The sequence below is a fragment of the Xylaria bambusicola genome (genome assembly GCF_022495145.1).
Source record: "Xylaria bambusicola strain CBS 139988 unplaced genomic scaffold F5B22scaffold_2, whole genome shotgun sequence".
Lineage (NCBI taxonomy): Eukaryota > Fungi > Ascomycota > Sordariomycetes > Xylariales > Xylariaceae > Xylaria > Xylaria bambusicola.
Window position 1 is genome coordinate 124,425 of NW_025953555.1, and position 20,881 is coordinate 145,305.

Below are 20,881 nucleotides of genomic sequence, written 5' to 3' on the forward strand. Positions count from 1 at the left end.
ACCACACTACGCAAAAGGTAGAAACGTTATCAGGTCGGGATCCTGGCCATCTGCATATGCTATATATGGTATCATGACAACAATCAAACTCACCTTATCCTCACATCTTCTTGTGGGTTCCACCAACATCTAAATTGCAATAACTTTAGATTGTAACGAGTAGACAGGTCGCAGGGTCCCCGGAACTGAGATCATCATGGATTTGTCGGATAATGATGAAGACTTGATTACATTACTCCGCAAAAGCCGAAGCCTCTGCTATGCAAAAGAAGCGCCACGCAGAATCATCACTCGGGGTGACTGGGAGTCAATCGATATTGAACCAAGAAATCATCTTGGGATCCTTAAGCACAAGCCACAGAAACTGAAACAGCACACCACTTGTTCCAGGGTCCAAAAACACCGATCACGACAAACAGGCAAGCAACAAGTCAATGACACCCGTCCATTAGTTAGATCAACACCAAAAGATCGCAGCTGTCATGGGGTAAATCAGCTCGTACACAAGAGTCGCATTCGTCAAAACGACGCCGTTAGACGTGCGAAGTCCCACGGTACTTGTATAGCTGCACCTAGGTGTGATAGCAAGTCATTATTACTAAACAGTCGCTCCGAAGAGGACAGTTATCGTCAGACTGAAGCCGAATCCTTGAGACTGACGACGCCTCCAGGAGATTCCGAAACAAAAATCATCCAACAGCTTCAAAGGAGACAACGCCCTCGAGCACTAGTCGTTCCAGAATATAAGTGGGCGTACATAGTCAAGTGTATCGACAACGCCGACCTCATCCTAGACGACGAAGACAAGAAGAAAAGAACAATGACGATCAAGAGCTTTGCCGACCGTGAGAAGGCCAATCTCGAGTTACATAGATACACAAGCCCAGAGACCGTGGGTGGCCTCGATGCGATTGCCAGCCGGTCCTCAGCCCTAGAGGGTCCCCAACGGCTGTTGAAGGTGGACCTCCAATTGACTAATGGGGAGCACTATCTCTTCTGGATAGAGCAAGATATGGTTGTGCTTAGGGAGCTCGAAGCAAAAGTACGAAATCAGAAACAGTGGGCGCCGGTTGAGCGGCCGAAGTTTCCGCATTATATCGTGACGTGCGACTTGATCACGTACGAGACTTGTCACGTCACGCACAGCCTGGAGCAACCAAAACCAAATGAAGATGAGGGCGAAGATAGCGATGATGAAATGATGAGTTTATCGAGTCAGAGAAATGAGCTGGTGTTCACCGGCACAAATATCGACACACGCATCGAGAAGCTTCCTTTAATGACCTTTACCTTTCGCGAGATGGCCAACGAGTACGCGGGAGATTTGTTCCTCAAGAGGTCGAAAGTTGACGAACAGGCTGTCACGCTCGATGAAGTCTTATGGTGGGAGCAGAATGCTCTACCGAAACACAAGAAGGCAGTAGCAGCCGCTCGTAAACCCCACGGCCTGTACGAGATCGAGCTGGACATAGACGATATTGATATGGAATCTCGATTAGGATGGAGTCAGATATTGGTGCACGTGCACGAAGTTCCTGATGTTGTTGGACCGGTAAATTTCTGAGTATAACAAGGGCAGATGAGCGGGCTTGTAACTTGAAGCTATTCAGATTACAATGATCAACTAGGGCTGCATGAGTCCTTAACCAACTAACTCCTTCTCAGCTGTTGGTAGCTTAACTCGACTCTATATATAACTGGTCTGCTAGCCTAGACCACCTAGGTCTCTAGGGTCTGTTTTAAGAGGCGAAGTCTGTATAATCTCACTTTCCAACATTACCTACATGTCTCTGAATGATCATGCAGCCTTTAATGGCCTTTCGTATGGCCGAAATGCAAGGCGAACTGCATATTCAGCTAGTACAGCTTGTGCAGCTTTGTACGCGTGTAACACTGAGCTTCTCGGTGGCAGATAGGGGGAAGTGGAATACTGTCCAGTATTAAAATTGGGCACAATTAGGCAAATTATAAGTCAAACCCAGATCGAGCGTATTGATTACTAAACCCTCTTGACTCCTTAGTAAGCTAATTGTTCTTTCATTGTGAGACGGTGAACCTCATCGACCTTCATAAACACAAGTGACTCAATCGTAGCCATACCTCCATGAGATTAAGATAAGAAGATATAACAGGTCACAGTTAGTTACTGGACAAGTAAATCCCGGCTCGCATTCAGGGGGGCTGGAAGTCGGCTGTATCCGAATGTACTTGGATACTAGTATACGTCTTTAGTAGACAGATCGGGCTTACCTGAAAACCAAACGAAGGCTGTACGAGGCAACCTAAATTGTAACCCCAGGCTTGTGTTTGAGGTTGAGGTCCTCTGCTTGGCTCAGCCGCAATTATCCTGGCCATTTGAGGTCATGTTCGAAGTTTCATTGGCTCAACTTCATTTCCAATTACTCTACTGTAGTGTAGCCGCGCGCTTTTAATGGAAGGCCCAGGACTCCATGGTTCTTGTGGGAGTTCAGTCCAAGAATGCCGTTTATACGTCTCATTTTAGATTTGAAGGGCTATCATTTTGGGCCAACAAGTAACCCATTTGGTGACCTAGTTCAACAGGATCAGCATGGAAATACACCGGGTATCGCATAACTGCTGATCACTATGAGTCGCCATCATGATTGTTATCTTACTCTGTACTGTTACGAGGTCATGAGAAACCTGGGCAGTACCTGGGACTTCGTAGTGAATTAGGCTAGGGCCAGTATGCCTTGTCATTTGACTCTGCAAGGGTAAAATGTGCGATCCACACTCCGTTGGCACACACTACAACCCAGCCTTGCAGGGGTGATGCATTCGCGTATGCACGACAACAATTGTTGGTAAGAGGCACAGCTCGTCATCGCAGTGGATTGGTCTATCATACATCTAGGATCACTGTAACGGTCGGAAATAGAACATGGTATATGGTGTAAGGCGTCTAAGGTAAATCATACTCGAGTGAAATATTGAGTCCGCTCATTACCTTGTGTGAGTAGACAGTTAGTATTTATTCTAAGTTTGATCCCTCTTCTGAAGCTGTGCCGCATGTCTTTTCACAAATTACACCTCTGCTACTGGTTAGCCACCATCGATTCCAATTTACTACCCCATTAATTACCCTCCTGCTTTGTTTCGCTATGTCTTCTTTTGCAGACGATACATCTCCGTTATCGACCCCTCCTTCGTCGCTGAGCGAGCAGGAGAATGGGTCGAAGGCTGAATTGGTCGTCGAGGATTCCATCTCTGAAAACCCGTTTGACAATGAGAGTAGCAGGATACTCTTCGATGCTGTTGACCAATTGCAGCATTGTGGCGCGAGTCGCCATGTCGCGATACCACAAGTATGGCCACTCGCCTTTCACCTTCGCCATATTTTCGATCTAATTCTTAGGTGTGTAGCTAGTTATTGTTGGAGGTCAATCAACGGGAAAATCCTCTTTGCTACGAAGCTTGACCGATATCCCTTTCCCTGTGGGCACTGGTTGCTGTACTCGATTTGCCACTCGTATCGTGTCAAAGCGAACAGCGCCTGGCACACCCAATCAATTCAAAATCACTATCGTTGAACCAGAAGTCAAGGTGGAAGGCTTTGTATATCCCCCAAACAATGATTATGAGGACTACGTGCACATGGGTGAAACCCTCACCGCCGATGAGTTCGAGACCGTGATGAATGAGGTAAGCCCTATCAATGTCTGTATGGCTGGCAAAATACTCACGATTATTACAGGTTTCAGCTAATCACATGGGGATTAGGAGTGGCAAAGGACCCGATAAGAAGAACTTTGCTACTCAAGTTCTCCGGGTTGAGCTCTCCGGACCCGCGCGATCTTATTTCAGCATAGTCGATATACCTGGTCTTTTCGTGAACCCGAATACTGTGAACGAAGGGGAGATGCACGGGATCCAAAGCATGATTATTGAATACATGAAGAAACCGGAGAACCTTGTCATGTAAGTGTGCCCGTCAAGTAATATTGAGGGTCTTCATCGCTTACGACTCTTAGATGTGTCGCAGATGCAGTAACAGACGTGGCAAACCAAGGAATTGTTCACTTAGCCTCTTTGCATGTCAGCAAGGAGCGTTGTGTTGGAGTGCTAACGAAATGCGACATGTTGCGCGATGACGAAGAAGTAAGTCAAGTTATATGCCATGAGCAACTTAAACTGATAAGTTCACAAAGACGTCTAGAAAAATCGTCAACATTGCGACAGGTCGAGAAGAACATACCACTAAACCTATATGTGATACGTGGTTCGTCGTGCGTAACCGTTCCAGTAAAGAGGACCGCTCATTCGACCTCGCCCACGCCGAGAAGCAGCTGTTCGAGACAGCACCCTGGGATGAGATTGATTCTGGGCGAAGAGGGACATCCATGTTAAGAAAACACCTCTCTTACCTCCTATCTCAAGGGATTCGTGGGAACTTTCCCGACATCAGGGCCCGGATTCAGTAAGTATCGCATCTGGTTTACATATATATATTGCTCAACAAGTGCTCTCCTACGGTGCCAAATCATGACCCAATCGGTTTCTTGGTCCAAGTTTCTAATACAAGATTTACAGGGAACTACTCGCTAATGCTCAAAAGTCACGGGCGGCGCTCGGGGATGCACGACCAACACACACCGACCGTCTCAAATATTTACGTGAGATCATCGAAAGATACGAGACTCATGCAGCTCATGCACTTGAAAGCCCTGGGTCGTTAGACGAGCAGCTGAGAGCACGTAACATAGTCAAGGTTTCTAACGTTGAGTTCGCCAAGTTGATGCTAGAACGTGGCCATACCTACCAGGTTAGTTCTGTCATTGATCTCCCCTTTCGTTTTCCCATTGCTCCTGCACACTCCCGACAGATCAGCTCAATCCCTTCCCTATCTAAAAATTACTGACCCCAGCGTGTTCAATTAGTTTGAGGATCCAGATATGGATCCATTGGCGGAAGTACTTAGGATGAAGGACGAATTTCCTGATAACCTATTCTTCTCTCAGGGACATTCTAGACCTCCGTCTACCCCTCAAAAACACCAATCTTTTCCAAGCGGTCGTACTCCTACTAAGATTCCCGCCAAGGATGAGATTGGCAAAGATTTGCGAGAGGAAATTCGAAGAGAGCTACGCGCCTTTGAAGGCACACAGCTGTTTGGCCTGATTAATCCGCAAGTGATCCCCACATTATATAGGAAACAGACCCAAAACTGGCACAAGTACGCCCATCAACATATCTTCACAGTTGCAAACCACGTGGCCGTTGCTGCAAAGGGAATACTGGAGCTTGTGTGCCCAGCGGACCCCATTTCCGGAAACCCTCGGCTTCACAACGGATTGTTAAACGTCTTGCAAGAATTCTATGAAAAGTCAGGCCAAGCGACACTGCGCGAACTGGAGAAATATTCTGATCGAGTTAGTTCTCACCTACTGCAAACTGAGAATCCGAAATATTACGAGAGGCTCAAGGCATGGCAAACTATCCGCCTCTTGCGTTCTCTAGCTTCCGTATCTCCGGATTCAGATGCAACCGCAATTTACGATCGTCTTCATTACACCATGGAAGACAACATGGTCGATGCTGTTCATGACATACTGAAAGTCTACTACCAGGTAAGCACGCAAGCAAGCCAGAGGTCGAATGTCTTCTACTATCTTGAGCTCAATATCACTAACCCTTGTCGCCAGATTTCTATCGAGGCCTACACCCGACATGTCACCCACATCATTGTGGAGAACCTAGTTTCAGGAACTAACCCGGAGAAAGGTCCGTTGAAAGGATTATCGAGGGATTGGGTATACTCGCTCGGGGAGGATGAGGTGGAGCGTCTTACCCGCGAGGATGAGACCACCATTGCCAAGAGAGCCGAGTTGGATAAACAGATTAATGAGCTACAGACAGCGGATTCGATTGCTCGGAACGCCACGGAGGCGACTAGCAATCTCAGCTAGACTTAGTTATACCCTTAAAGAACAAGGCCTACAATATAATTGTAGTGTAAGTACAGAAATGAATGCAGGAATGCTCAGAAAAGCAGACTTGAATGATAACTCAGGGTTTGGAATCAAATTTAATCACAGGTAAAATAATCTATCATGACTATCAAGTCCTATATTTCTAAGTGACGTACCTACATAGGAAGTTACACGTAATTAGGCCAGGCACTCACCTAGACCTCTAGTCTACACAAGTGAATGGGCCTCCAATAGTCGCATATGGTCCTCCGATTGCGATACCGAGGTCGCGAGACCACCTAAAGCAGTAGGCCTATACTTGCATGCAAAAGAGCAAAACGGAATATTGTTTGACAATGTTTGGGGGGGTCTAGGAAGATAGGGGACAAGACAGTTATTGATAGCTAGATCACTTTTTGCAAATAGCTCCGATAATAGCACTCTCACCAGCATACTAGTGGAAACAACTGTAGAGCAAGGATAGCCCATTCATAATTATTAGGTTCCAAAAATTCCGAGTTTCTTCTCTATCTACCTGAGCAAAACCCAATCTGGTTGCTCCTAAAGTAGTAGTTATGAAATCCTCCCTGACAAACATGTCTCAGCCAGAACAACCCCAATCACCATAGTGCTCTATACCACCATAGACTCCATATACGAAGCTCCCGTCAACACTTCGTGCCTTCAGCTGCTCAGCAGTTGAAGCCACACTCTATAGTGCGGTTTTCAGCCCCAGGGACACTGCTGCACCCACGAGACGTGGAGAACCCATACCCTGCATAGGCGAATTGAACTGGGTCGGTGTCCACGACACCAGTTCCGATGATGACGGTATATGGCAATTCGCTTGTTATGGCAGAAGACTGAAAGTCTTCGATAGGCAGTCTAATTACGCGACCAACGGTAGTACCGTTGGTGTCGGTAATACAGACGTCAAACTGATAGGCATTTCCGACTTCGTTCTTGTTCTTGTACCACTGAGTGACGTGGAGATTGCATCTGCCGGGAGTGAATCCTCGAGTGTTGACCGAGGTCGGTGAGCTGGTCGCAAAGCGAGCAAGTAGTAGGGAGATGATGACAAGGTTACCGTGCATCTTGGCCGATGTTGATGAAAATATCTCGGCGATAGGGAAGATAAGATGAATGTCGAGTGAGGGAAAGCTTTGGTATTGGCAATGTGAGCTTTGAGTTTTGGTTGCTAAGATGTAGACAAGAACGAACAGAAGGGACGAGGTTCTTGAAGTATTTATACTAAATGCTAGCCCAAGAACTTGTCAACATCTACACATTGATCGATCCTCTTATTTTGTTTTCGTTTTTGCACCTGCCAGGAATTCTGCATACTTGTACAAAGGCTCTGTGTGAGGCGAGTGCCAAACAGGTGCTGGCCCGCATCTCTCGCCCTTTCCTCGTATCAAGCCCTTCATGAAGCCTTGGTAAATCTAAAGTGAGCGTCACAATTAATGAAAAATTAAGTTTTCCTTCACCTTCTGGAATGCCTACTGTTCCAGGAGGGATTCTAGTGTCACATACTGAGTCCTGATGTACAAACTGTTGAATTTATTGGTGCTAAGCTACATTAACATGCCGATGGTGGAAACTGAGGCCCAGCAGCGACGAAGAGGAAACTTCAAGGGCAGCACAACATTCCGTACTCGGTGTTTGTTATGCTCGACTACTTCTCGGGGTTATATGCGCACTGTATCTAAGTAGGCGATGTTGACAATCTCGGTTCTTGCATACAAGACTCACGCGCTTCTCGTTCTCCATTTGTACCAATAATCCACGCAGCTCACCATTTACCATAACATTAGCATGCGACACGGAGGTCTCGAGCAGGTTTCTATGTTCAAGCGCCGCTGTTAGTTTCGGCCATTGAATTTGATACTCCTACACATCGACATATGTCCTAACAAGGTCAATAGCATTTTGAACACCACCGCTACGTCTACGGATTTCTTCTGGGGCTGGCTGGAGCTGCTGGCCGAGAACGGCGCAATGGTTGAAACAGGCAGTTGTGCCCTAGCTCGTGATCAAACATGAATATCCAATCCCGATAATTAAATCATACATAATCTCTAGAATTCGTCTATCGTATGCTTGTAACATCGAACGATAAACCTGTGGAGGTCAGAGATTTCTCTGTATCTATCTCGAGTTCCGACAAAAAGCTCTATATTCTATAAGGGGTGGACAAACTTGCCCTAACTACATGAGCAGACTGCATACTACTCCAAAGCCCGACGTGGAACCTTCAATCATATGGGCTTGCGCTGCCTATGTGACTAAAATAAGTCGGATGGGAGCACGTAGTGGTGGGATACTTGCCTGTATTGTCAACTTGATGCTCCCCCAATCTCGGAATACAGCGACACGAAAGTGTCAATAATGGTACACAAATCCCTAGGTGAGCGCAGGAATCTGATGAGTCGGCTGCTAATACTCGTACCGCTCTTGCTTCTGTTTGCAGCAACAAGCCGGGCAGTAAAATATGAAGAAAGCATCGCTATCGGGGGCAATGCGAATCATCTGCCAGACCGGCGCAGGGGCTACAAACTGGGCAAGCTCTACTTAGCTCCTTCAGCAGCCGTGCTGACGAGAGAGCATTCATACAACATATGACATCCTTTAGATAGGATTACAATAGGATTTGTTGTTTCAGAGAATAACACAATTTCTTGACATCTCTGTGCCCGAAACAAGCTGATGTCGACCCCTGGGCGGCATTGCCTTCCCACCAATTAGCCTAACCGAACCTCTATCCAAGCCGCCGCCACCGCACACCAACTATTGGTTCACGGCGAGCATTTGGATCTGGTGATTATCGTCACCAACATTTGGAATGAAATATACGGAACAAGTGTGCTCTCGGCGTATGCATTCAAATCTTTGTACAGGACACTAGAGTTCAGCTGGCTTGGCATACAACATCTAGTGGAGGCTGGGGAAAATCCGTTAGACAGGGCTTAGCACCCGCACTTGGTGGTTTCTAGCGCTATGGATCTGAGATTGGCGGTTCTACCATGGTCGGGAGCAATAGATGCGGCATTTTAGAATAGGATAGTAGTTAGAAATCAAGCTGAAGATAGTGTTTAGATGTAGGGTTATTCACCTTTCCGTTGCTGACCAGTTGTTACGCAATAGTTACTCAAGGCAAGCTTCTCTCACTTATTCACGCTCCATCATTTGCAAAATAGTAGTAAGGTAAGAAATCTAAATGCAATAACTGACTATGAATCTTCCCAAAATTTGGCCCTGTATACATGGAGTTCGTCAAAACAATCTAGCTATAATACCAATAAGTAAAACACTTCTATCGAAAATTTACAACTTCAACATCTCCATCAGCAACCGCAGCTGGAAGTTCTCGCCACCGAATGCCTTCTCTAGGTTGACGACCTCCTTGTCCAGCTCGCTGTGCAGCTTCCTAATGACGCCGAGAGTATACTCCAGACTCTTGGTCTTCTTCATGATTGTCAAGATCTCGCGCTTAGCCTCGGGGCCGAGCTTGCCCTCGAATCTCCTCTTAACTAGGAGCGCCCGCAGTTGCATGGCATCGCCGGCGAACTTGGGGTTTGACTCCAAGACCTGGATGCAGTGGATGAGAGCGAACGAGTACTTGCCCTCGTCCAGGTCCTCGGCGAAGCCCTTCTTCTTCGCATAGTCGGCTGAAGCCAGGTTCTGGTAGTCGTCGCGGATCTGGAAGAATCGGCCAATAAGGCAGCTCAATAGGTCGAGATCAACTCCTGCCAGGTTCTTGCTGACAGGGCTCTCGGCGACCATCATGCGAGTTAGCATGCGGAATAGACCTCCAGTCTTGTCGTCGACCATTCGGAGGTACTCTGCTATTGAGGGGCACAGGGCGTTGTGTGTCCAGTATAGATCGTAGCTCTGACCCACGTAGAGCCGGCGCATCTCCTCTGTGAATACCTTGAAGCATTCCTGGTTCTCTAGTTCAGAGGCCAGCTGTGTAGCCTGGATGTATAAGAAGGTCGCGCTGTTGACAGTTTGAGCAGAGCCATAGATGTCATGTGTGGAGGGTCTTCCACGGCGGAGGGGTGAGCTGTCTTCCAGATCATCCAACCTAAATTGCTGTTAGAATTATGCAATGCAGTACTTGAGGGAGAAGAGTCCCAGTGGAAATGTGACAACTTACATGAGGGAAGCGTTGTGGAGCATCTTCACGACCTCCTTGATTTTTGTAGCTGTTTTCGCGGGGACCTTAAGCCAAGTGTTGAGTGAGTCGATGGCTTGGTCACGGAATCCCTTGGAAGGAAGAGACATAAGATACTTCCAGGGCTGGAGAACAACTCCTTCGCCCAATTCTGGGAGGTTCTTATCGAGGGCGAGAGCAACTACGTTGTCGAGTACCAATGAGTCTGCGCTCGGCTGTGGGTTATGTGCTGACTTCTTCTCTCCGTTGGTAGCAGCGCCGTTTGTCGCAGCGGTTTCATAAGTGCCCACACCATGCGCATCAACACCGTTTCCGACACGAATACCGACACCGTTAATGCCCCAGTACATATTCTCATCTTCTTCCTTGTCCTCGACTTCGCCGTTGGTAGTAAGGTCAACAGCAGAGTCACTGCTGGGGGTGGCATTGACGCCCTGAACGCCGTCCTTTGGTGGCCACAATGCAGGGTACTTGGCAACTCCGTGCTTAGCTCGCAACAGCTGCAATTCGCTGAAGGTAGAGCCCTTGTTGTATCGAGGGCATTGAATACTCCATACTAGGTTTCCGGAGAGTGAGTACTGCATAACGTCGATGTACCTTTTAACATCGTCGCAAAGATCTGTCCGCTTTGCCGTCTCTTCTACCACCTTGACGTACTTGGCATTCTCGATGCGGATTCGCTCCTTGCAGATTTCCTTAGCCTCGGCCTCGGAACATCCGTGCTCTCCCATAATGACCCAGACTGCGTTGACGACATCGGGAAGACCAGCCTTCATGGTGTCCTCGTACTCCTTCTCATACGAGTACAAATCGTTGCCCAGAGATGCAGCAATCAAAGCAGAAGTAAGGAGCTCTCTTGTCTCAGCAGCCTCCTCGTCAGGGATGGTGAGGGAACATCCGAATGTGACAAGACCGTGCCAGAACCTTAAGAAAAAAAAAGATTAGGACATACACGGATCATTGTGACGGCCATAGCCTAGAACACTTACATGTAACCGACATCCAGGCATCGGTAAGGAATGTACTCTTCTAATGTGTTGAAGTGAACGTGATGCTGTCTTCCACTTGCGTATTCTACGAAAGTTGCCCAACTCTTAATGGCAACCATTGCCCGGTCAGGGTCAATCTCCATCATCTCTTTGAGAATCTGAGCGGCAATTTTCCGTTTGCCAGAAGCGCCATTTTCTTCAATCTTGCCAGTCTGAGCACCTTCTTCGAAGGCTTGTAACATCTCATCGTTTGAGGCGTCACGGACATCCTTGCTAGCAACCTCGATGACATCTATTTTCATTAATGTTTGCACTTATCAAAGTGGGCTGTCACAAGACTCACCATCGTGGAGGAAAGCAAACTCGTTGGCGTAGCTGATGATCTCGAGTCTTTCTGGGATACATTCGGGTACCGACACGGTCATGAAACTGTAGGCTGGGTTCAGACCACCCTTATAGGGCTTTGCTACCGGTCCGACCAAGCGGCGCCAGTCCTCTTGAGCCCTCAGAGTACCGATCTCCTCTAAGTCGGCAGCGATATGTTTCCGGAGATCGATGCCATCGCAGAGACCCTCGGTCTCGTACGTTGATGGGTCGACGACCGTAGAATACGAATACGGCATCTTACTAAATGAGATAAAAACGTATTCTGGGTTGTGAAAGAAGGAGTATGGAGGATAGGAGAAAAGTATGGAAGGATATAGGTGAAAGATGGCGGAGTGAGATCTAAGTCAGGTTGAAGATGGTCATATATCTGTGAGTATCAGGCCATGAGACGGTCTTTTATGCGGTATCGCAAGTGAAGTGATCGTCCCCAAAATAGCCCCCTTGTAAACAGGGTCTTCCTACAATGCCAAAGATAGTGTACTCTATCCACACATGTTCCACATATCTGATTGCCGGGAAGGCACAGTTCCTGCATTACTACCAAGGCTTAGACGACCAGTGCATGCTGACTGATGTTACTAGGAGGCTCTGTATCGGAATTATGGCCACAGTCAGAGAAAGCTGCCACCCTTGTGCATAGCACTATAGTCTACTATGTAGTTCTAGCCCTCGGACCGACAAAAACGACAAAGTCAATAGCAGGGTTACACGCTGAGACAGTAAGCAGTGATAAGGAATTTGGATTTGTCGCATGTTTCTTTTTTTGTTGCGTCGCGTCCTTGATGGGGAAGAGGAACACTTACACGAAGGAATCTCATCTAGCCCCTCCAAAATTAGTTTAAGCGATCCCATAATACTGTTACATAACCCGTTCATACAAAACAACCCCGCCTTCACTTAGAGAGTGAAGGCATACGAAATCTGTCAAGTTTATGAATTGTTGGTATCTTCCATGAGTCTTTCAGATCGCCATCACGACAGTGTCTCATCTCGAATTCTGAGCCATCCCTCACTATGGCTTCTCGCTTGCTTCCCGACTCTCTCCTAGGTATCCTCCAAGGAGGAGAACTCACCAAAGATGTGTATCGAGATGTTCTCATCCTGATTACAGGATTCAGTGCGATCTATGTCTTAGGTTTGGTGACTTATCGTCTCCTCCTCTCGCCACTCGCACGATTTCCAGGGCCCAAGCTCGCTGCTGCGACAAGCTGGTACGAAGCATACTATGATGTTGTGAAAAAGGGCAAATTCATCTTCGAAATTGAGAAGATGCATGACAAGTACGGTAGGTTACTCAGTCATGATTACACCTGTCTGCCGAACACTGCTAATACCTCTCCCGCTCTTCTAGGGCCTATTGTGAGAATTAACCCACACGAGCTCTCCATTCGCGATCCCGAGTACTATGACAAGCTCTATGTGGCCGGTTCTGTACGCCCTACCGACAACTACCTGGGCTTCGCCAATGGTCTCGACCTCGAAGGTTCTCATCTCCTCAGTACGAGCCACGAACTCCACCGCAAGCGAAGAAAGCCTTTGGAGCCATTCTTCTCTAGGCTTGGTGTCACCAGACTTGAGCCCATGGTGGCGGAGGTCACCGAGAATCTGATTGTCAAGCGCTTCGAAAGTTTCAAAGGAAGCGGAAAGATAGTCAGGCTCGACCATGCTTTTCTGGCTTATGCAGGGGACGTAGTCGGTAGGATATGCATGGATAACCCGCGCAACTTGGTTGAGGATCCCGAATTCGCTCCAGATTATTTCAACCTCTTCCATACTGTGATCAAATCACTACCACTGTTCCTGAACTTCCCTTGGTTGATTCAGTAAGCAATTTCATGAAGGGATTTGCGCTCAATGCTAATCGACTTAGGCTTATTCAGCTTATCCCAGAGCACATTCTTTTGAAGTTAGATCCTCGAAGTCAGGAGTTTAACAAGTTTAGGCTCGTATGATTCATTAATCTCTCTCCTCCACCGCTATTGTCATGCTTACGGTCCTGCAGATGTCTGAAAGCCACATTGATGAAGCCAAGAGGGAAAAAGCCGCTTCAGGGTCCAAGGATACCTCGTTGAGTGGGCCCGTCACAATTTTCCGGCATCTCGTCAACAGTGACCTGCCGGCATCTGAGCTGACCAGGGAGCGGCTTTCGAAGGAATCTCAGGTCCTGCTAGGTGCAGGCACGGTCAGCACTGCTAGGACCTTGGATTTTATCAGTTACTACATCATGGCCAACCCAGCAATCAGGAAACGCCTTACGGAAGAGCTTAGGCATGACATGGCTGGCTACCCGGAGAAGAAGCCTACTTGGGCCCAGCTGGAGAAGCTACCATATCTACAGGCCTTGATCAAGGAAGGGCTTCGGTAAGTGCTCCCCACGCCACGACCGCACATGCACCCGCATAAAGATCGCCTAGAAAATATGTGGGCTGATGATTTGATAACAGCTTGAGCTACGGCGTGATGCATCGCCTCCCCCGGGTCTCACCGCACCAAGCTCTCCAGTTCAAGGAGTGGGTAATCCCCCCGGGTGTTCCCGTCAGCATGTCGGCCTATCTACAACACACCAACCCGGAGATATACCCGCGCCCATATGAATTCATCCCCGAGCGCTGGCTCGAGAATGTTACGCCTTTAATGACAAAGAACTATGTGCCCTTTGCGAAGGGCTCAAGAAACTGTCTTGGCATGAAGTAAGCAAGCCTCTTCTGGTGCATAAGTGACCCTGACTGATTCAATTAAACAGCCTCGTTTACTGTGAATTGAACTTTGTGCTCGCTGCGCTGTTCCGCCCTGGCGGCCCTGACTTCGAGCTCTATGAGACGGATGAGTCTGATATCGCACAGGTACATGACCTTGTCATACCTTTGCCAAAACTGGACACGAAGGGCGTTAGAACTAGATTCAATTAGAAAGCTTCTTGGCATTCTAATCTTGTTCTAAATTTGGGGGCGCATGAATGTGAAGTGCAAAAAGGCGGAAGACGGGGCACGGTATAACACTGGGATACTGTAAAACACTAGTATAGACGTATTTAGACAGAGCCAATAAAGACCACTCTCTTGGAATTATCGGTGTCATGGTGCGATGCAGGTCTGCGGCACAGACTGCAATGCTTGTCTACTGCTGAATCATCCTGCACAAGGCCGCTGTGCGAGGGTGGCGCCACGAAACGGTGAAGGATAGATCGTGCGATGCTCGTCAGCGGCACAGTTCATTTGTGGCGCACCTCTCTCTACTTACTTTATGTGTGAACAATAATGGCGATAAGGGCCACTAGAAAGCATGAAGTTGACAGGCTGAGTAAGGATTAAAGGGCAACCTCGCGTCCTTCTAGCTCCGGGATCAGGGAACATTAGCTCTTCCATGAACAGAGTTGAGCTGGGGACTACCCGGACTGCCTAGTTACATAATAAGAGACGCGCCAAACTCGTCTCAGAAGCGTACACTCCACACGTTTGCCTACTTCAGCCCTCTTTTCAAGGGTCCTTCATTCGTGTACACTAGTCAGCCGGGGCCAGGCCCGCCCGACTGGGGCATTTCGTATATGGAAGAAGCCTTTGCCCTGTTCGGCAAATTAATGGGCCACGCACCCTAGCTAAGACTCGTGGTCCTGGGCATCCTGGGGATCCTGTCGGCGTTTTTGGCGTCGTGAAAATAGCGTAGCGTAGGTCTATCTTTGTTCATAATCCAAATACTGGTAAGATATAGGTCGAGACACATAGGAAATTGGACTACACAATCCAATCTCTGATAAGACTCTCTAGTATTTGAGCCAAGTCACGCTTCAGAGACATGCTTACCTGCATAAGCGACGCAGTATTACAAAATATGGATTCGGAACATCGCATGTGATACCGGCAGACGTGAGTGGAACACGAGTGGGCGGCAGGCATTCAAGATAGATCGCGTCATGTAGACCTGTGGAGCTAGCACATGCTCGCATAGCAAAAAACGCGCTGCTCGTCGCAAGCATCTTCTTCATGGACAAGTAAGATTTCGCGCTGTGGGGGTTACATCCATGGTGGATGCGTGAGTAAGTACATGTCGTGTAAGGTATTGGTGGATCTTGATATTGTGATAGAGATGGGATGGAGATTATTAACCTGCATCCACCGTGAGGGGTAAGCACTGATGACTGCTCATGAGGTAACTAGAACTGCATCAAGGCGCGAGGCAGAACATAGTAGTACTTGGCGTATACAACTCGCCAACTCGGGGTTTTCAATAGTTGGCACGGTTCGATCATCTCACCGTGAAACGCTGACCTTAAAATACTCTGAACAGCTGTTTCAATGCCTTGCACAGCTTGCGCCAAAGAACCTCGCATACAGGGTGCCCTCCCTTTCGTTGCTACTACCGTACTGTAAGACAAGGGTGAGTTAGTGCTCTTGTCTATTGGTACAGGTACCAAGAACTGTATGTATTCCAGTATTATGAGATGACTACTGTAAGATTCCTATTGGAAGTTCCTTTGGGGTTGATGCGGTCATCCCCGTGTGTGAGAGCAGCCCCCTGATAAGGTGAGCGCGAGCTGTGCCGCTCGGGTAGGGTGCCTAGAAAAGCTTGAGGAATTAACCGATTGGCATCGCGCTCAACAAGGAAGGTGAATGTGGTTACAAGATGGCCTTTCACTTCTACCGGTAGTAGACTTTACCATGATAAGAAGCCCGAGACACCATTAAATTTAGAACTTGATAGGCCGACGTCTTGAACATAGGACGTCGGCATCTACATAGCAGAAAAACCTACAGGATGATAGTCTGACATGCAGAAATCTAGACGCCTAAGTGAGACGGAAAATTATATAATGTGAGCTGGGATTACTAAGACGTAGTGAGCATCAGACTTGGCAGCTTGTGATGACCTCGTACGAGAAAGGCCAATCGGCCCATGGAGCGAGAATCTGCGTTGCAGATACTGAGGGTTTTCATATCCCGAACGTTATCGTCGCAAATTAACATCAATCAGCCCGCTGTCTATTGATCATCCTAGGTGCTTACGAAGTATGCAATGATGGGCGTAGTTGCAGGAGTGCCTCAAGTACGGTAGGATGCCTGCGCCTGTTGATATCGGCGCATTGCATACGTGCCAACTACTACCTAAGGGCTGCTCCACGTGATAACTTTGACTCTCAAATTGTTGATTTACGCGTGGCAAAGATAGTTGAGATCAAGGCACTATTGTTTCCGAAAGTTGGTTATCTAACTTTACAATGATGGCCTACTAGATTTGACTGAGTACAGCTAATAGCCGCCTCACGTCGACATCCCCACGTGACACTCTGTTCCACGACATTTGTCTCTCCCCGTATGTCTCACCCGGACGCCTCACTGGGCTTTGCGCTATCTGGGCTTTGTCCTACCGGCGAGTATTTGAAGGTGGCTTCTTAAGATTACTGTCCCGCAGCCAGTGTCATGTATATCGGCAGATCCCTCTTGACCCATGAGGTGTACGCCATCTGGCCATCTAGCCAGCCACGCGCCTCATCAGCAAGTCTCATGTCGAAATTGTAGACCAGCTTAGCTAAGACTAGTCGCATCTCAGCGTATGCAAGGCTGTGGCGTTTCTACGTTAGCAACGAATCCTTACAAATGGGTCCAACATGCCGAGCATGCGACTTACTTCTGGCCAATGCAATTTCTCGGCCCGACACCAAACGGCTGCATGGCATCCAATTGGTCATTCTTGTATCGTTCGTCGCCAAGGAAGCGTTCTGGGGCGAACTTGAATGGGTCCGTCCAGAAGCGCTTGTCGTGGTTAATGGCCCACTGGAACACTGAGACGATAGTCTGTCGATTGTTAGATAATATGTGGTCGGGAACAAGGAATGATGACTTACACCCTCCGGCACTGCGTTGCCATCGACCACACCACCTCCCCGGGGCGCTACTCTTGGAAGTCCGATTGTCACCGGAGGATATTCGCGAAGAGCCTCGTTTAGCACAGCAAGCATGTAAGTCAGTTGATTGACGCTTCTATACGGCGCAAGGTTTCATCCTAGTCAGCATACTATTTTGGATTCGAAATGGACACCTAATCCATTAACCCGTGGAGAATCCAACTTACTATATATATCAAGGTTAGCGCAGAGCCTCTCACCCGGGTTAGGAGGGGGAGGGGGGATGGAAACGAAACGCTAAAAGAAAGATAAGGGATCCTAGTACTTACCGTCAAGGTAATCTCGTCGTCGCTCTTAAATGTCGTGCGCACCTCGTGCACCAGCTTTTTCAAAACCTCGGGATTTGTCGTGATGAAGAAAAGAGTACCGCATAGCAGAGTAGACGTCGTATCGGACCCAGCTATAATGATGAGCGATGCATTCATTTGCAGACGGCCCAGGTCAAGCCCAAGTTCCTCTTTTTTGCGGATTAGCCCTTCGAGGAAATCGGGACGTGGGGCGCCTAGCGTCAGTCGTTGTTCAACTTTCTCTCGGATGATGGCACGATGCTTCTGTCCAGCAGCGCTGGCTCGCTTGGCTGCCCATTGTACAGCGTCCCGCAGCCCAACACTTGACAGCGCTTGCATGAAAGCGCTCTGTCGCATGCTATCCGTGATGATCTTGACCCAAGGATGGTAACTACTTCCCTCCAAGCAGCCGAAGCCTCCAGCGGCGCCGAATCCGAGGTCTCCAATAATGTCAAAGGCCGTCCAGTTCAGCCATTGAAGCATGTTCACAGGCTGATTAGGTGCTTTCTCAAGATTTTCACGAATGCGCTGAACAAGTAAGTCGACATAGCCGCCAATTATGGGTTCCTGTTCCTTCATTGATCGGTCGCTAAAGCCGTGGGAAAGCTGACGTCGCAACAGCGCATGTTCATCACGGCCTGCATTGATGATAGCCAGTGGTAAGAACGTAAAGACCTTGTAGAAAAGGTCTGACTTGGGAAATTCTGGCTCGCCGACTTTCTTGTGACCGTAGATGTCACGCCAAGCCTGAGGGCTACTGAATGCGACCTCATTCGGGGAGAGACGAACAACTGGACCATAATCCTTGTGGAGGTCGGCAACATAGAAGGCCAGCCGGCCTTGCATCAACTTATGAGCACGAGGAAGATAGGAAATGTGATGGAGGAAAGGTCCCGGATACTTGCTCAACGGATGAAAGAAATAGTTGTAAACGGCCTGACAAGCCAGATATACAACAAGCTTTGACACGTATTAGCGGGATGGGTTAGATACTTTTGTCTCCTGATGGCAAGGGGCAGAAGGGGTGAGAACATACAAGTGAAAAGCCAATTGCTGCCAAGTTGACAGGGCTGCCCAGGTGAAGTGGTGCCATGGCTTTGGCTAGAATGACAAGCTTTTTTTTTCTCTCTCTAAACGTCAACTCGCAGTCTTGGAAGATAGATGATGCCAGTAACGTTGTGATAAAGAATGAAACCTTTAAGCTTAGCGCAGTAGTGTGCAGCACTTATAAAGCTCACCTCAAAATCCGGGAAGCCAAAAAGACCGCAGCCGTCCAGTCCGTATAAACTAGAGATGGGGATGATATCGAATCCTTCGCTCCGAGCCTCCGTCGTCGACGCAATACAGCAGGGCAGTGTAGTATAACTTGCCGCCGGCGTGGCCTCTCAGATACCTCCCGATGCTACCCCAATTGTCGAATGACAAAGAGTTCTGGAGGTGATCAGCGCTTTCATAACTCTCTTTCCTTGCATAATCCATAGCCCAGCGTCCATACCCATCATTATTATGCATTACTGCCCCACCAGCTCATCCATCCGATGCTACGGCAAGCCGTGGCAGCAGCAGCATGGATCGAATGAAAGGGCATCATTTGAAATAGTGTCTGCATTGGATTGCTTACTGGGTGGAATACCTAGCACTGGGCATACGTCGAAGCGGTGCCGATAATGGTATCTGTCTGCATCTCCCCGCTCAGAGACATATTGTACATATATGCCAACCTATACGAGATACCCTCTATGCATTCTGTGTTACGGCGTAAGTATTGCCGATACATGGAGCCGCTGCGGCGCAGCGATTACGTAGTATCGGGATGGAATCCCGTACCCCAATACTCTAAAAGTGCCGTCTCTTACTAAGAGATAAGATAGGGACAGGTCTGAGACGTGGTATCAATCGCCTCATTATGTCACAATATTGCGACATCTTTTCGTAGATCTCCTCACCAGTAACGATTGGCTACTGCTGTCCCTGCGACGTGAGCGTATCGTATATTAACCTGGTAATTACCACGGGCGAGCGCATCAATGCAGCCTAGATTCTGTTTGTTTTCAAATCATGAACGGCTGTGATCACCTCATTGTCGAATTTCTTCTCCTCTTTATGCTGACACCTGCCTTTTGAAGGGCTGTCTTTCACTCAGTTATCTGAGACACCGTAAGCTGCATAGGGTGTCTCAAATCTCTCTGCAGAGAGGCACGCTAGAATCGTGAGGAACGGAGCATCAAGCTTATCACTGGACGAGCCGTATCTGACAGGAACCAACCTCGATGTCGAGAGCCGAAAATTGCACACCGCTTGGATCTGAGTAGCGGGCGGGGGGGGGCGAATTCTCCGTAGCACCAGATCAGAAGATGGACAGCATCGAACATGATCGCTGCGTGTTGTACGCCTGGATCCACTCTGTTGAAGTTTTAGTTTGACTGGTGTTTTTATCGTCACAAGTCTGCTTTTCTATTCGAAGATGAGTGCCCGGTATGTCAGCCTTATCCCATTATGTGTCTCACCATGGTACAAGTAACGTTGAGAGTGGATTAAGCCTGGAAATAGGTATGTAGAGGTCCCCAGTACGCGGTTTGATTTACGAGAATCCGATTTAATATACGACATTGAGTCTATTCAGCTATTTTACTCATCTGCAACGTTACCGCTGCCTATCCTTTTACAATTTCACTTTGGAAGTTATACTTCTGACACGAGAATATCCTCCCTTACATGGCGGATTTCAGTGCTTCTTTTTTATGGCAATCTTTTTTTTTTCTCCCTTCAATATGGAATCATCTAAATGATATGCATAGATGAGTTTTGCTCCTTTACATCAGGAGTTCTGGACGTTCAGTGTGAGTTCAGAGGCCAGTCATTGACAATTCTTTCTGCTACGTGAATCCCCTACCTCATTTGAGAAGATTTTTGATTGTAACAACTCTACTAAGTTATTAGAGTTGTAACTTGAAGATACTGCTATATACAGCTTATTCGGATTTATAGTGTATTAATGTTAGTATCGAGAGAGAAGGGGTAGATTTCCGTGTAAAGAAGTTTTATAAGCAGATGCCTCAGACTGCGTTATGTCTCAAGAATATTTTACGCACTGAGTCAATGACTCCTGGTGATCGGATCAAAAGTGGGAATTAGGCAGGTGAACGGTTATCTGTACCGCTTGGCGGATGAGTATGTTATCATCGTTGTGCGGTTGCTCAACGGCTGGTCGTGAA

At 47.9% G+C, this 20,881-nt stretch overlaps 6 protein-coding genes across 6 annotated transcripts; 3 read left to right on the forward strand and 3 right to left on the reverse strand.

Annotated features, from left to right (window-relative positions):
• Positions 1-196: 196 nt before the first annotated feature.
• Positions 197-1,886, forward strand: F5B22DRAFT_655413 (uncharacterized protein; the record flags this gene model as incomplete). Its single annotated transcript, XM_047979883.1, has 1 exon — positions 197-1,886. One exon carries the CDS (start codon positions 197-199, stop codon positions 1,562-1,564), a length of 1,368 nt encoding a protein of 455 aa, XP_047835551.1. The 3' UTR covers positions 1,565-1,886.
• A 1,033-nt stretch (positions 1,887-2,919) lies between these two features.
• F5B22DRAFT_584732 (vacuolar sorting protein VPS1) lies at positions 2,920-6,447 on the forward strand. The gene is made up of 8 exons (XM_047973451.1): positions 2,920-3,326; positions 3,385-3,663; positions 3,716-3,939; positions 3,993-4,119; positions 4,170-4,438; positions 4,552-4,783; positions 4,899-5,588; positions 5,664-6,447. Exons 1-8 carry the CDS (start codon positions 3,123-3,125, stop codon positions 5,925-5,927), a joined length of 2,289 nt encoding a protein of 762 aa, XP_047835552.1. The 5' UTR covers positions 2,920-3,122; the 3' UTR covers positions 5,928-6,447.
• A 175-nt stretch (positions 6,448-6,622) lies between these two features.
• On the reverse strand, positions 6,623-7,024 carry F5B22DRAFT_641336 (uncharacterized protein; the record flags this gene model as incomplete). The annotated part of the gene is made up of 1 exon (XM_047977976.1): positions 6,623-7,024. One exon carries the CDS (start codon positions 7,022-7,024, stop codon positions 6,623-6,625), a length of 402 nt encoding a protein of 133 aa, XP_047835553.1.
• A 2,221-nt stretch (positions 7,025-9,245) lies between these two features.
• F5B22DRAFT_146633 (geranylgeranyl pyrophosphate synthase) lies at positions 9,246-11,884 on the reverse strand. The gene is made up of 4 exons (XM_047969095.1): positions 11,437-11,884; positions 11,094-11,385; positions 10,087-11,028; positions 9,246-10,014 (listed from the first exon to the last, which is right to left on the reverse strand). The coding sequence occupies exons 1-4, from the start codon at positions 11,714-11,716 to the stop codon at positions 9,255-9,257; spliced, it is 2,274 nt and encodes a 757-aa protein (XP_047835554.1). The 5' UTR covers positions 11,717-11,884; the 3' UTR covers positions 9,246-9,254.
• A 610-nt stretch (positions 11,885-12,494) lies between these two features.
• F5B22DRAFT_632746 (cytochrome P450 family protein) lies at positions 12,495-14,389 on the forward strand (the record flags this gene model as incomplete). The annotated part of the gene is made up of 6 exons (XM_047976733.1): positions 12,495-12,765; positions 12,832-13,303; positions 13,351-13,426; positions 13,483-13,841; positions 13,925-14,170; positions 14,224-14,389. 6 exons carry the CDS (start codon positions 12,495-12,497, stop codon positions 14,387-14,389), a joined length of 1,590 nt encoding a protein of 529 aa, XP_047835555.1.
• A 2,062-nt stretch (positions 14,390-16,451) lies between these two features.
• On the reverse strand, positions 16,452-19,405 carry F5B22DRAFT_584751 (cytochrome P450). Its single transcript, XM_047973452.1, has 6 exons — positions 19,288-19,405; positions 18,703-19,097; positions 17,650-18,626; positions 17,320-17,455; positions 17,103-17,269; positions 16,452-17,035 (listed from the first exon to the last, which is right to left on the reverse strand). The coding sequence occupies exons 2-6, from the start codon at positions 18,757-18,759 to the stop codon at positions 16,873-16,875; spliced, it is 1,500 nt and encodes a 499-aa protein (XP_047835556.1). The 5' UTR covers positions 18,760-19,097; positions 19,288-19,405; the 3' UTR covers positions 16,452-16,872.
• Between the last annotated feature and the right edge of the window lie 1,476 nt (positions 19,406-20,881).